A 14,353-nucleotide genomic window follows, 5' to 3' on the forward strand; every position below is an offset into this window, starting at 1 on the left:
TCAAACCCACCAGCCACTCCTCAGAAGGAAGGTTGGGCAATCTACTTCTGCAGTGATACTGCCTCGGAAACCCAAGGAGGGGTTGCTATGAGTTGGATCCAACTGATGGCAGTGAGTTTGGTTTTTTGGTTTTATATGTGAGCTACTTGTTAGAAACTTTTTCTATTCCACTAATCTATATATGTCTATACTTAACACTATGACCATACTACATTGTCCTGATGACTGTAGCCTTGACATCAGGTAGTATAACTCCCCCAACTTTGTTTTTCAACATTTGGTTACTTTAGGTCCTTTGTATTTCAACATAAACTTAGACTCAGCTTTTTAATTTCTGCAAAAATGCTACTGGGATTTTTGATGGAGTTGTGCTGAATCTAGAGAGCAACTTGGGGACAACAGGTATCTTAACAATATTGAATCTTTTAATCTATGAACATGGAATATCTCCCCTTTTATTTAAAGGTCTTTAATTTCTCCAATGATCATTTTCAGCATTCATGACTTACATGTATTATTTTTAGTTGAGTCTTTCAAGGAATTTGTCTATTTCATGTAAGTGGTTAAATTTATTAGCATACAGTTATACATAATATTCCCTTAAGACCTCCTTAATGTATTCAGGATCTGTAATAATAATTATTTTCATTTCTGGTGTTTGCAATTGTGTCACCCTCTTTTTTTTCTTGACTAGACTAGAAGTTGAGCAGTTTATTGATTTTATTTGAAAGAACCTGATTTTGGTTTCACTGATTTTTCTCTACTGTATGATGTGTATTTTCTATTTCATTGATTTCTGCTATTACCTTTATTATTTCCTTTCTTGTGCTTATTTTGGATTTAATTTATTTTTTTAGATTTTAAAATCTGGAAGATGAGATCCTTGATTTTAAACCATTTAAAGCTATATATTTTGCTCTAACCATTGCCTTAGCTATAGTCCATAAATTTTGCATGTTGGGTTTTCATTATCATTCAGTGAAACACATTTTCTAATTTTCCTTATAATTTGTTGACTCCTAAGTTCACAAATGTGCTATTTAATTTTCAAAATTTCTAGATATTTGATTAATATCTGTTTTAATTCTGTTGAGGCCATAGAGGACATTCTGTAGAATGGTTTTATGGCCCACTGTTGCTTTTTTTTTAAATTGTGATTTGGGTGAAAGTTTAGAGAGCAAATTCATTTTCCATATAGCAGTTCATACTTATGACATTGACTGCAAGTCCCCACAATTTAACAGCTTTCTTCCCACTTACTCCCCGTAGTTACACCTCTTCCCTGTGTCCCTCCTCCCATGAACTCCCACCCCCCTGAGCTGTCTGCCTGTGCAAACACTGCCCTTCTGTTTTCCCACCATTGCTAACTCCAAGGAGTGTTATCTACCTTATGTAAATGTTCACACCATATGCTTGTCTATTGTTTGGCTGGAAGTCACAGGAGTGAGTTCAGTTCTAGACTTGAAGTAACTAGAGGTCATGGTCTCAGGGGGTATCACCAGGCTGTATGAGACCAGACAACCTAGTTTTTTTTTTTTTTTTTTAAATGATTCTGAGTTTTGTTTCACATTGTTTTCATACTCTATCCAGGATCTCTTGTACTGATTGCCCTCTGAATGGTTGACAGTGGTAGCCAGGCACCATCTGGTCTTATTTTCATATGAGCTGAGGATTGCATGGTCTAACCAATCCCTTGGACTAATTGTTTTCAGCATCTTTGGTTTTCTTCATTCTTCTTTGTTATGGATGAGGAGAGACACTGCTGCACCTAGATGGCCGCCTGCAAGCTTTTAAGACCCCAGTTGCTATTTACTAAAGCAGTATGTAGAACAATGTTTTTGTGCAGTATGTTTGTTATGGCAGTTGAGCTTTATGTTCCCTGCAACCATGGTCCTGAGCTCACAGGTCTAACTACTCGCTCCAACTTCATTGGTCTGGTTTTTCTTCTGGTTCCATGCCATATTTTCCTGCTTCTTTGTATGTCCTGTAGTATTTTACTGAATGACATATTGTGTATGCTACATTGATGATTATCTGGATTTTGCTATCTTCCTTTAAAGAATGTTGAGTTTTGTGATTTGATTAGATCCTTTTTAAGTTGGTTTTTAACATTTACCAGGTCAAGTCTAGTTCAGCCTTACTAATAAGGTGTGACCTTTCTGGAGTCTCTATTGAATGTCTCAGATGTTCAGTGAGCTTTCTCTACTTTGAATGCTTCAAACTTTTCCAGCCTCACTGAGCTCTTGCAATTCTTCAGCTTATAGCTTATATATATATACATACATACACATATAACTAATTAGATGTTCTTTGCTCAATTTTGTATAGTCTCACCTTCTGGTTATGTAATTTAGTATTCAGTCAAATCTATGCAGATTTCTGTAGCCCTTTTTTCTGAGTAGTTTCTTCTTCTCCAGCCACACATTCCAGTATTTCCTTTAACTCTGTTCTCTTTCTCTTTAGATCAACAAGATTATCTGTGCTTTGCCTGGGTTGCCTCTCCTTGTGCCATTATCTGGACAATGCCTTCAGGCAGAAAGCCAGAGTAATCATAGAGCTTACTTCATTTATTTCACTTTCCTTAAGGTTCACAGTCATGTGCTTCATTTTATCCAACATTTCAACCTGGTTGGTTGATATATTTTGCCCAGTTTTTTAGTCCTTCATAGCAAGAAAGCAAGTCTGCTATCAGTTACTTTGTCACGATCAGAAGCAGAATTCTCTTTCTTTGATTTTAAAATTTGTATCTTTTTTCTTTTATATTTAGTTCTTAAAGTCACTAGAATAGTAGAAATCTGAACATGGATAAGTGGTCATTTGATGATATTAAGATATTAAGTTTTTTTTATAGGAGGGATAAAGTTAATGCACTCTGTTAAAAGCCTTTACCTTTTACCGATTCATACTAAAATATTTACAAATTAAATAGTATCATGTCTGGGACATTTTGTTTCAAAATGAGATAAAATGAGAGGGGGTAAGGGAGAAATAGTATAGCTGAAACAAGACTGGGCATGTGGATTCAATATACTATTTTGTTTACTTCTATTTAAGTACTAAATTTTCCAAAGAAAAGAAGTCAATAAACTTCTGTGTGGTTATAGCTCCAACTTGATATAGTTAGGTTTATGTGTTTAATTTTGTTTTCAGTTTTTAGGGACTGTTTTTATTTTTTACTTAATTTGTGTTTTGCAATTATGTAAATCATTTACATCGTTATTAAACTAAAGTAAACATGATACTTTGGCAATCTTTCATGTTTGTCTCTTAATGTTTTCTCCCTCCCTTATCCTATAACTTGACTGATCCTTCCACTGTTTCTTTTTTTGTGGGGAAAAAAAATACACACACACACACACATTACCATTTTTTTTCTGCAAATAACATATTCGTACACAACATAACACATGGAAACGATGAAATTAAATAAAGCATTTCTGGCATCACATGCTCATGCATGTACCACACATGCCTCATGGCATTGCCAGAAGTAAATTTTGCCCACATTCATCCATCATCCCATTTTACAGGTAAATCATATAGTTTTGTTCATTTATTTTGTTCTGTTCATTTTCTTTAATCTCCTGCTTATATAAACAGTTTAATTATAGCACATTAGTGCAACAGCTGAATGAGAAAACCTTGTAAGACTGTCTGAAGTAAACTATTAGGTTATGTCAGGTCTGCTTATTTCATAGTTTAATTAGGCCTTCTTGGTGTTAATTGAAGGAGCTCTGGTGGAGTAGTGGCTCAGGCATCTGGCTGCTAACCATAAGGTCAGTAGTTCAAACCCACTAGCTGCTCTGCAGAAGGAAGATGGAGCAATGTACTTCCGTAAAAGATTTACAGCCTCGGAAACCCAATGGGGGGTCGCTATGAGTCAGAACTGACTTGATGGCAATGGGTTTTTTTTTTTTTTATTTTAGTGTTAACTGAAGTCAGCAACGTAGAAAAAAGAATGGCACTTGTGAAAATAACATGTAGGGGAGGGTGTGCTTTCTGTGCAGTTGGGAAAATGTATAATGTGTGCGTTATTTGTGAAAAAAATACTGTAAGCACTCTGCCCCTACAAAAGGTATCACAGTATACAAACTCCTTTTTCCACTTAACAATATGTCCTGGAGTTCACTCTTGAATAGTACATAGAGATTTTTCTCATTTCTTTCAGCTAACCACTCCTCTCCTGATAGACATTTGGCTTGTTTCTAGTCTTGCTAGTACAAGTAATGTAGTGTTTATTATTACAAACAGTACAAATGAATGGCCTTGCACATGTATTCTTGCCAGTGTACCTTTGGGATAGGATAGATTCCTAGAAAAAGGGTAAACAACACTGAACTTTTCTACATACTAAATGGTTGAATTCTTAATCTCTGTAACACTGTATCTTCAAAGGAAACAAAAATCAAAAGGTAATCTATCTAAAGTAAATGCAGGGTTAAAGTAAATGAGGTATAAAGCAGCAGGGGAAGGAAGGAAACAATAAATTTGCCCCTCATACTAAAGGTTTCCAAATCAGTACATTAGAATACTTATTGTTGTTATGTGCTGTTGAGTCGGACCCGACTCATAGCGACCCCATCTTGGGTTTCCGAGGCAGTATCACAATGGAAGTAGATTGCCCCATCTTTCTTCCGAGGAGTGGCTGGTGGTTTGAACCGCCAGCCTTCTGGTTAGCAGTCAAGTGCTTTAGCCACTACGCTACCAGAGCTCCTGATAGCAGAATGAATTAACAAACATAGTACCTGTCTTCCAGACACTTTCTTGTATCAAATGCTAACAATGTTCTAAACTGCAAACAGAATAAATAATGTGCACGCTATGCTGTCTTTTACTTCCCTTAATCCAAGCAATTTCAAAGATCCCATCTCTTCCATGAAAATTTTTAATAGGAAGACTTGGTGAATGATCCTGGTTCCTCCCTATGTAAATATAGTTCTACAATGATTTCACTTCACCTCACAATAATAGGCAACAATATCCCTACATAATATTCAAATGTTATTTGATCCATGTTATTACCAACTTACATCCTTGGGCTGTAAGTTCAGTATGCCTACTTTTTAGGTCTACTATATCTGTGAAAGATGGAGCATATATGTCTATTTATTTATTTAAATAATGTAACTGACACATTTAAAGAATCAATTAATAAATGCTACCATTACTGATTATCATAAGCTGTTTAGTGCTGTAGGTTAATATTTTACATGCTTTTGTAGAATTATCTGTTTACTCTGGCTTTTGAAATATAGGTACTAGTATCTTCTTAAAAATAATCCTAGTAATAAATATTTTTAGCATCCTTACTACATATAATTGACTACAATTTTTTTAAGTTTTGCTTTAAATATCAAAACAGAACTTGGGCCAAATCCAAAATAAGTTTCTTACTCTATTTTTACTTTAATGTTGCTTTTTCCTTTTAAAATAGCCTCTGTAAAACCAAAATGAAATCTGCTAAATATATTAGTAGCTTGCATTTAAAGCTAGTGTGGGCCAGACACAAGGGGCTATGACTTACTCTTTTAAAATGTGTAATACTTACGCATCTGTGGTTTTTGTACACCCATTAAGATTCAGTACTTCAATGTTCCTACAGTTTTGTGCAAAGGTCCTTTACAGGAAGGAAACAAAGTAAAAGCTCTTAAGTGAAATGGGCACCACTCCAGGCATAAAAAAAAGATAACAATAAAATATTTTATTATTGGTAATATTGATTATTGATAGCAAAGTGGTTCACAATTAGGAATAAATTAATTGCTTACCAAAAACTCTTAACCACTGATCTTTATGTTTTATGATTAAATTTTGAGTAAACAGATGTTCATAAAAAACAAAAAAAAAACTTATTCAAGGCCCCAGAAAGAACCAGTTAGGATGGTAAGTCCCTGGCTTTTTGAGGAGAGCACTTACTTCTTGTTTTATTCCCATAACCATACTTTTCCTATACTATATATTTTTTGTGTTATAAACAACGTATGTATGTTTGGATTCCAAAGGGCTTAGGCATTTAAAAACTATTTTAGCATTTTCTGGGTGTGATTGTTCAATCAAGAAGATTATCAACCAATAGTTATGGTCTTACCTTAATGCATTATCTCCTACCCCGAGACACCCACGAAGACTCAACTTTCGTAAGAAGCCCCCACATCTTTTTGAAATATTCTCCACTACACGGCCCTGTAAAAAAAGACGGTAAACAAAAAGATAAGCCATTTTATTGTATTTGAAAAGAACACATCCAATTTTTAACAATTTACAAACAAAGAGAAAAGCTTTCCACATTTCCAAGACCTAATTAAAAATTTATTATTATATTTCAACTTATTCTGAGAAAGCTCTCCTGATTAATCCATCTACTTGAAATATACCTAAACTCTTTATTTATCTTGTTCAATTTATAAGACATTCTGTATTTGAGGAAATGGTGCCCCAAAGTGTTGGAATGCTACTATAGTATGTTACACTCTTGGTTAAACCACAGCTACTGAAAGACAACAACTATCTTTATTATTTTTGTATGCCATCACTCTGCAAATAACAGGGACAAAAGTTTGCTGAATGATTTTGCAAGCAGTACTAGCATAAACATTTACATCCATGATGATCAGAGAATTTTGTGTGTGTTTTCAGTATAATGTCAATGGGCTTTATTTTAAAAACATTTTCTGGAGACAAAAGAAAGTTCATGTGATTTTTTAAAAATTTCTTATCACAAGAGAATTATTTTCCACTGGAACTTAAAAAAAAAAAAAAAGAATTCTTATAACACTACAAGGAAAAGCTATTATTTCTACTTACCTGATGAAAAAACTAAGGACCAGAGAAGTCAAATACAAATTAATTTAAACTTAAATCTTAAATTTATCTGACTCTAAAATTCATTATGTTTCTCTGTTTTAGAGATAATAGGTTAGATATAAAATATGGGACAGATGTGGAAAAGGAAAAAAGAACAGCAAAAACTAAAGATGATTTTAGCTTTATTCTTTTTTTATTTTCTACAGTAACTATTTGCAGCCTCCCAAAGAACCAAAATGCCCATCTCAAGAATATGTGCAAATACTACCCCCAACAATGTGTAACTCTACTTGTTCTTGAATAAACAAAAAATTATTTCTTTAAATGAGCAAACACAGGTTTACATTTGTACTGCAAAACAAAAACGAAAATAAAAACCCTTTATTCCTATTTCAGTGAAATATTTCTGCTCACTCTGAAAAACTAAATAAGCTCTTGAGAACTTCCAAAGCTCTCATGAAGTTCAGATGCATTGACATTAATAGCTTCTCTCTCCAGAGAAAAGGAAAGTATTTTTATGACTGGGGTTAATCTATTCCATACTGTAAATACACTTTAAAAAGGATATTATACCTCAATATCCCTCTGGAAATCAAACAGGTCAATTCGCTGCCAGTTACTACCATCCAGAGCCAGAACATTCCAGGCCTATTTTGAAAAAGGGGAAAGAATGAGTAAGACTGAAATGAAGGGGAAAAGCCTGAAATATTAAAAGATTCTAGTTTTATCCCAAAATGAGAAAGAAGTTCAGCTGTTTAAAAAATTAAGTTTTTTGCTCTATAGCCTTAAATTGGGATCAATATGTGGATGAAACCAAAGGAAAGGGTCAGTACTGCAAATATAGCAGTGCTCAATATATATCTGTGATCCATAGCATTACTCGATCGCACCTGAAACTGTGGTATAGTGATATGCAACTGAGAAAAGGCACTATCACCTCTGTATACATGATAGAGTCTTAATGACATCCCTTCCCCATCAATTTGTTTACTCAAGTATGCTTTTCAATTCATCACCATTCCCCTTCACTTGATTCAGCAGTAATTTTAAAACAGTGATAATACTTTAGCTAAAATGAGGCAAGAAAGATTCTAAGCTTTTCAACTTCTCAGAAGTAGGTGATAAGTAATTCCAGTAGAAGCTAATATACTGTGGATCAATCTGTATCTTGATCAGAAAGCAAATTCTGTAGATAAAATTTTAAATGTAAAGAAAAGTCTTAATATTGTTATAAATTTAGTCTTAATATTAAAACTAGATATTAATATTAATATTAAATCTTAATATTGTTATAAAATTGTTATAAATTATCTCTCACATCAATAAATTAAAACACAGATTCAGTATTGGCTATACTTATAGGCATTTCTTGAAAATTCTGAAAAAGAAATTCTAGATATACTTAAAAGCACCAGGATAATTATCGCATATTAAGCAAGAAATATGTCAGAGGCACTAGAGTAACCAAGCAGTTATCATTCTAGAAATGTATGAGGTTTTGTCAGGAATTCAATGTGACTGTTCCTTTGGTGGCTTCATATTTTTCCAATGATTTTTTAAATGGCTAGCCAGGGGACGCAACAGACAAAAATTTTAAAGATTATATGTTTAACAGATTCTTGAGCAAATAAACTTCTAATTTGGTATCGCATTTCTTATTTCTTTATATTACTTTCTCCAGCAAGCAGTAAACATGCAAAACTCAGACTAAAATTAGGAGCGACAGGTTCCTTTCTAGAGCCTGCTTTTAAAATAGTAAATAAATATTTCAAATATAGAGAATAATAGGGTAACTACCAATGTACCAACATTAAAGGCACAATGCCAATATTACTTAAATCTGAATTTAAGTAATATTGGCATTGTGCCTTTAATTATTATAACTTAATATATAATAAGTGGAAAGAAGAACCGGTAATGAAAATAACAACTAAAACTCATTCAAATCAACATTTCTGGGTGAGACTGCAATTAAATAAATTTAGATATTACTCTGGGTATTTTGTTTTACAGTGATTATCTCAGCTTCATGTGGAGACAGAAAGGAGAGCCCATATATATAACACAATATATAAGAGCAATATAATGTCCAGAGAGACCACACAAATAGCAGGGACAGAAATGTCATTTAAAAAAAAAATCACCAAAAAATTACTGGTTGTTTCCAAAATAAATGATAGACAGATTTAGTAAGACTTTTCAGATGCAAAAACTAAAGAAAGCAAAATAGGGTGAATTTTCTATAACAAGGGCTTTTTTGTTTTTGTTTTTTATGGCGGGTGGTATAAAGATTTGAAGGGACACTTGGATCTAGATAACATCCTGGTAACACAGAACCCTACAATATAACCACATTACATAACCAGCACCTAGGACAGTACCTACTATATAAAACTAAAACCAAATCCAGTGCCATCAAGTTGATTCTTACTCACAGTGACCCTATAGGGCAGAGAAGAACCGTCCCATAGGGTTTCCAAGGTTGGAAATCTTTACAGAAGCAGATTGCCTCATCTTTTTGTTGCTGAGGGTTCAAACTGCTGATTTTTGGTTGGCAGCCAAATGCTTTAACCACTGTACCACAAGAGCTCATAGTAGGTCTTAACAAATATTTGTTAATGAATGAACAAACAAAAAGCCACTGTTCAGTTTATCGTAAGATGACAATTATAGGTACTTACTAATTTCATTAATATTATATATGCATCTAATAAAATATACTAAGAATACTGAACTCACTCCTGTGGCTAACTTGCAGCCAAACAACAGACAGGCCAACACCACCAGGGAGACATACTCCTTAGAAAAATCAACCATGGGAGATCAGAAGGGTAGCATTTGCACAGGGAGAAAGCTAGGGAGGTAGGAATACACAGACAAGAAGTACACAGGGAAAGACCACAGGGAGGAAGAGAAAGGAGAATTGTTACACTGTGGGGATCATCATAAAATGTGTGTAAACTATTGACTGTAAAATGACATCTGCTTTGTAAAATTTCACCCAAAAAAAAACAGTTAAAAAAAAAAAAAAAGAGTTAACAGGGATTTAGATCATCTAAATATCACTCAGCGGGGATTAAAGCCAGAGACTACTTAAAATAGTTTTGTGATATGACTGAAGTCAAAACACCCCAAACTAGATTAAAGACTAAAGGCACAGATACAGTAAGAAAGAAGAAAAGAGTTAGCTTGGTAATGTCTGTTATCCTAGGCACTCTTTCAATTAAATCCTGTACCTGTTTATAATTAAGATAAAAATGGGTTTCTACTTAGGAAAACTTCTGTTGAAAGCATATTTCCCATTTCAAAATATATAAAGAGAAATCTAGTATTATGGGACATTTAAGTAGTACCCTATATTTAAAAACAGATATGAGCTCTAATGACTTTTTCCCTAACTATTTGGCAATAACCACAAAGTATTAAAATAAACACAAAACTTTAAAAAATGATAAATTCAGGCATAGCTCATCTAAGAGAAAATATTGCTATAACTATTATCATCTATCATCCTTTTTTTGTAGTGAAATTATACAACCAAACACATATCCATTCCATATGTACAGTTCAACGACACTGGTTATATCACATTATCTCAACATTCTGTCTCTACCCTATATTGTTCCATCATCATTAATTTAAACCCTCTGCCTCTTAAAGTTTTCATCTGTGCTTTAGGTTAACTGTTTTAACTCATATAGATAATTCTTTGTAACAGCACAATGCTCAAGGCAAGCATTCTTTATAATTGTTGTTTAATTTATATAGCTTCATGACATAGTTTTGGATAAAGGTTTAAAGATTTTCTTGGGCAATAGATTTGGGGTTTCTCCCAGTCTCAATGGATCTAACAAGTCTGGTTTCCACATAAATTTGGAATTCTACTCTATGATTTTCCTCCTTTTGATCAGAGAGAATCAGATTTTTGATCAAACTATTCAGTAATGGTAGCTGGGCATCATTTATTTCATCTGGTCTCATGGCAAAGGAGATAGTAGTTCTTGAAGGCAATTAAACATGTAGACCATCTCCTTTTCCAATTCAACGGTCTCCTTCTTCCTCAACTGTTCTAGGCAAATATATCTTAGGTGGCCCACTTGCAAATTTTTAAGATTCCAGGTGATATTCACTGAACTAGGAGGTAGAACATAAACTCTAAAAAACAACTTTAGGCCAATTACTGGATAGACCCATGAAGCCATGACCCTAAATCTTCAAACCAGAAAACAAATCCTATGAAATGTTTCTTTTTACCTAGGTAGTATCAACAGGTGCAGCTTATTTTGGCTGCTGATGTAGCTATAAAATTATATAAAATATTTTACATGTCATGTTACCATTTTTTTTCTCAGTGTACAGCTTAGAGATAATAGCTATATTAGTCAAGTTGTATAACCATTATTACCCTTAGTCGATACCAATTTTCCCATGCTCATAGACAAAAACTCACTATTTCACAGAGAGTAATTTTCCCTCTCCCTCCTCCCATACCTTCTATTATTTCTTTTGTTAAATGAAGGACAGGTCATCTGAGGGCTTAGATAAATTTATTTGTATTTCCCATTTTAATAGTCAATTTTGTCAAAAGACTCGTATAAGACTGCATACATAGAATATGAATTAAAAAACGTTTAGTAGCACAGCATTGTTTTCACATACTGAGAAATCCTTATAGATTCTAGTATTGTGTCCTCTGTAGAAAATTCTTAACAAGAAAAACATAATGAAATATTATTTCATTACAATTCTGAGTCAAGTCTTTGTTTCCTGTTTATATTATGTAAATTGTTAAAGTTATAAAAAAATAAAGTTAGAGATTATAAATATAACCCCATTGTAGAATTAGGTAAACCATGGTTCAAATAACATACTTTGAAACATAATAACATACAAATAACATCTGAAGGAAAGGGCTAGCCTACTACACAGAGGCTGCCCTCATGAATGTCAGGAAAGGAGTCCCCTGTATTGTGTCAACCATTCTTACCCTGGAAACCTGAGCACAGCGACACAACGTAACAACATCCAGAAAAGAGAATATTCTAAAAAGAAAAGAGAGACAAACTTTATTATAAAGTTTCTCTTGATTTCTTTTTTTTTATAAATGAGTACATTAATCAAAGCAAAAGTAGTTCTTTCAAACACACATATAAAAAAAATTTCAGCAATTTACAAATATTGCCCATATGAAACATAGGAGGAGCAATCAATCTTTCATTTGATAATGTAAGAATAAGCATCATATACATTTAATGATTTATATCAAAAAAATAAACTCACTGCCATGGTGTCAGATCAGACTCACAGCGACCCCTTCTTGGGTCCAAGGCAGTATCTCTATGGAAGTAAATTGCCCAATTTTCCTTCTGAGGAGTGGCTGGTGGGTTTGAATGACCAGCCCTCTGTTTAGCAGTCAAATGTCTTAGGCACTATGCTGTCAGAGTTTAAGGAGTGATAAAATATTTCCAATGGATGTAATTATGTAAAAGTGAAACAATTTTTTTCATCTCTGAATATCAAAAGAAATAGGCAAAGCGAGGAATAATAGCATTATAAAGAATTTTGCAGTTATAATGAAAAAGGAGGACAAAATAATACTGTAATAACTAAAAAATATTATATCTCTATATAATTAATTCTAACACAAAAAATAAAAACTGATTTAATGTAATACATTACTGCTTAGATTTTTTTTCGGTCTTTTATAGAGTTTAAAGAAACATTTATTCTGAAGTAGACCAAGAGTTTATTTGCTTACACCTGATAAACTCTCTAACATTATAAACTATTTGCATAAATAGGTCTGGGAATCCTGGAAATAAAGTGAATGGGTCACTTCTCTTGCAGCCTTCTTTACCCATGAACACCCTTAATGGTCATCTTGATCTGAATAACAAGCTAAGGTCTTCTATAAATAAAGTACAATATAGCATGTGCTTTAAAGACTTAAAAGATTCAAGTTTTGCTTTAAGAATTTTATGACATCCCTTGAGAACACTGGAGATACCTGGAATGTTACAAAATGAAGGTCAGGAATTATCTGAAGAAGAATGAAGGTTAAATTTACAATTCCATAGTTGCCTTCAGTGTAAAAAGCTTTTTTTTGTCAGCTTAAAAGAACAAAATTTTTGTTGCTTAGTGATTAAAAGTTATTCGACACATTTTAGAACTTGGAATAACATTTCGTTAATACTTACATCAGAGAAAGTTGTGTGCATTTTGTAAATATTTTCAGTTTTGAAGCAGAAGGTGCTTTTGCTGACTAAAACAGTTGTATGATGTCAGAAAAACAAGTAGTATTAGATGAGTTGCTTACACAGACTTCCCCTAATGCTTTCTCACACATTTACTTCCTCTAATAGATCGCTGACATGTCTAGATTTGCTCCAACTATATAGAGGTCCATATAAAAACCAAAAACCAAGCCCGCTGCCATCAAGTCGATTCCAACTCATAGTCACCCTAAAGGACAGAACAGAACTGACCCATAGGATTTCCAAGGCTGTAAATCGTTATGGAACCGTCTTATTGTTCTCCTGTGGAGCAGCTAGTGGGTTTGAACTGTTGACTTTTTGGTTAGCAGCTAAATGGTTCAGTGTCTAGGACCTACCAGAGATCCTAGAGGTCCATATACAAGACTGATTAAAATAGGATAAATTAAATGAGTTTGAAGGGCTAAGCTGGGGCAACACAGTGAGTAAATGTAACTGATGTATAACTTTTTAGAAAAAAGACATGAGCAGAGGGGCAGGGAAGTCCCTCAACAAAAGTCCACAGAACAATTACAGTACAAATAACAAAATGAAAATAGGTAGCTACAGGCAATCTACAGTGATGTCTAAAGTCTGTGTTCTCTAAGGAGGACCATATGGTTCTGAAAATACCATAGACTGCTCTGTCTCTCACACTTGTCAGAAGGGACTAGTCCCTGGAGGAGGGACTTGTAAAGCAGAAGGTCAGCAAAAAAGAGGAAGACCCCCAACATGATGAAATGACACAGAGTATGCAACAATAGGCTCAAGTGTATTAAGACTGTGAGGATGGTGCAGGACTGGGCAGTGTTTCACTCAGTTGTATATATGGTCTCTATGAGTCGGAGCTGACTCGATGGCACCTAACAACAACAACTACCTATAGGCATTGTTTTAAGTCCCTGCTATTCTACAACTTATGGTCTAGAGGAAGGAGGTAGACACAAAATAAGTAAAATGTGCCAGGAAACTTGTGCTATAAAAAACATAAAGCAGAGTAAGATAGAAGAGTGGTCAGGGAAAGCCTCCCTCTAAGAGTAGACATTTGCTCTGGGTCTTGAATGATCAAAGAAACTAGAACTGCCAAGATCTGGGGAAAAGAACATTCCACGTAGAGGAAATGAGTACACAGGTGTAAGACAAAAGCTTATTTGAGGGGGGGAGGCGGGGCAAGATGGCAGACTAGGCAGAAGGATTGCACAGAACCTCTTCAACAAAGAAAAGGGAAACCAATTAACACAGACACAGAAGATAATCTTGGACCCCTGAGCCTTGAAGGAAAGGATGCAGAATTGGAC

General features: G+C 34.1%; 1 protein-coding gene across 1 annotated transcript in view; it reads right to left on the minus strand.

The window, feature by feature from the left end:
• FBXL20 (F-box and leucine rich repeat protein 20) overlaps positions 1-14,353 on the minus strand; it is a 142,882-nt gene that overhangs the window by 36,048 nt on the left and 92,481 nt on the right. Inside the window, 4 exon segments of the mRNA XM_042781105.1 lie at positions 5,549-5,617; positions 6,089-6,183; positions 7,378-7,452; positions 11,792-11,846. Coding sequence (XP_042637039.1) covers positions 5,549-5,617; positions 6,089-6,183; positions 7,378-7,452; positions 11,792-11,846 — 294 coding nt within the window.

This window comes from Orycteropus afer, unplaced genomic scaffold (genome assembly GCF_000298275.1).
Source record: "Orycteropus afer afer isolate SDZICR_OR568_19922 unplaced genomic scaffold, OryAfe1.0 scaffold00085, whole genome shotgun sequence".
NCBI classification, from domain to species: domain Eukaryota; kingdom Metazoa; phylum Chordata; class Mammalia; order Tubulidentata; family Orycteropodidae; genus Orycteropus; species Orycteropus afer.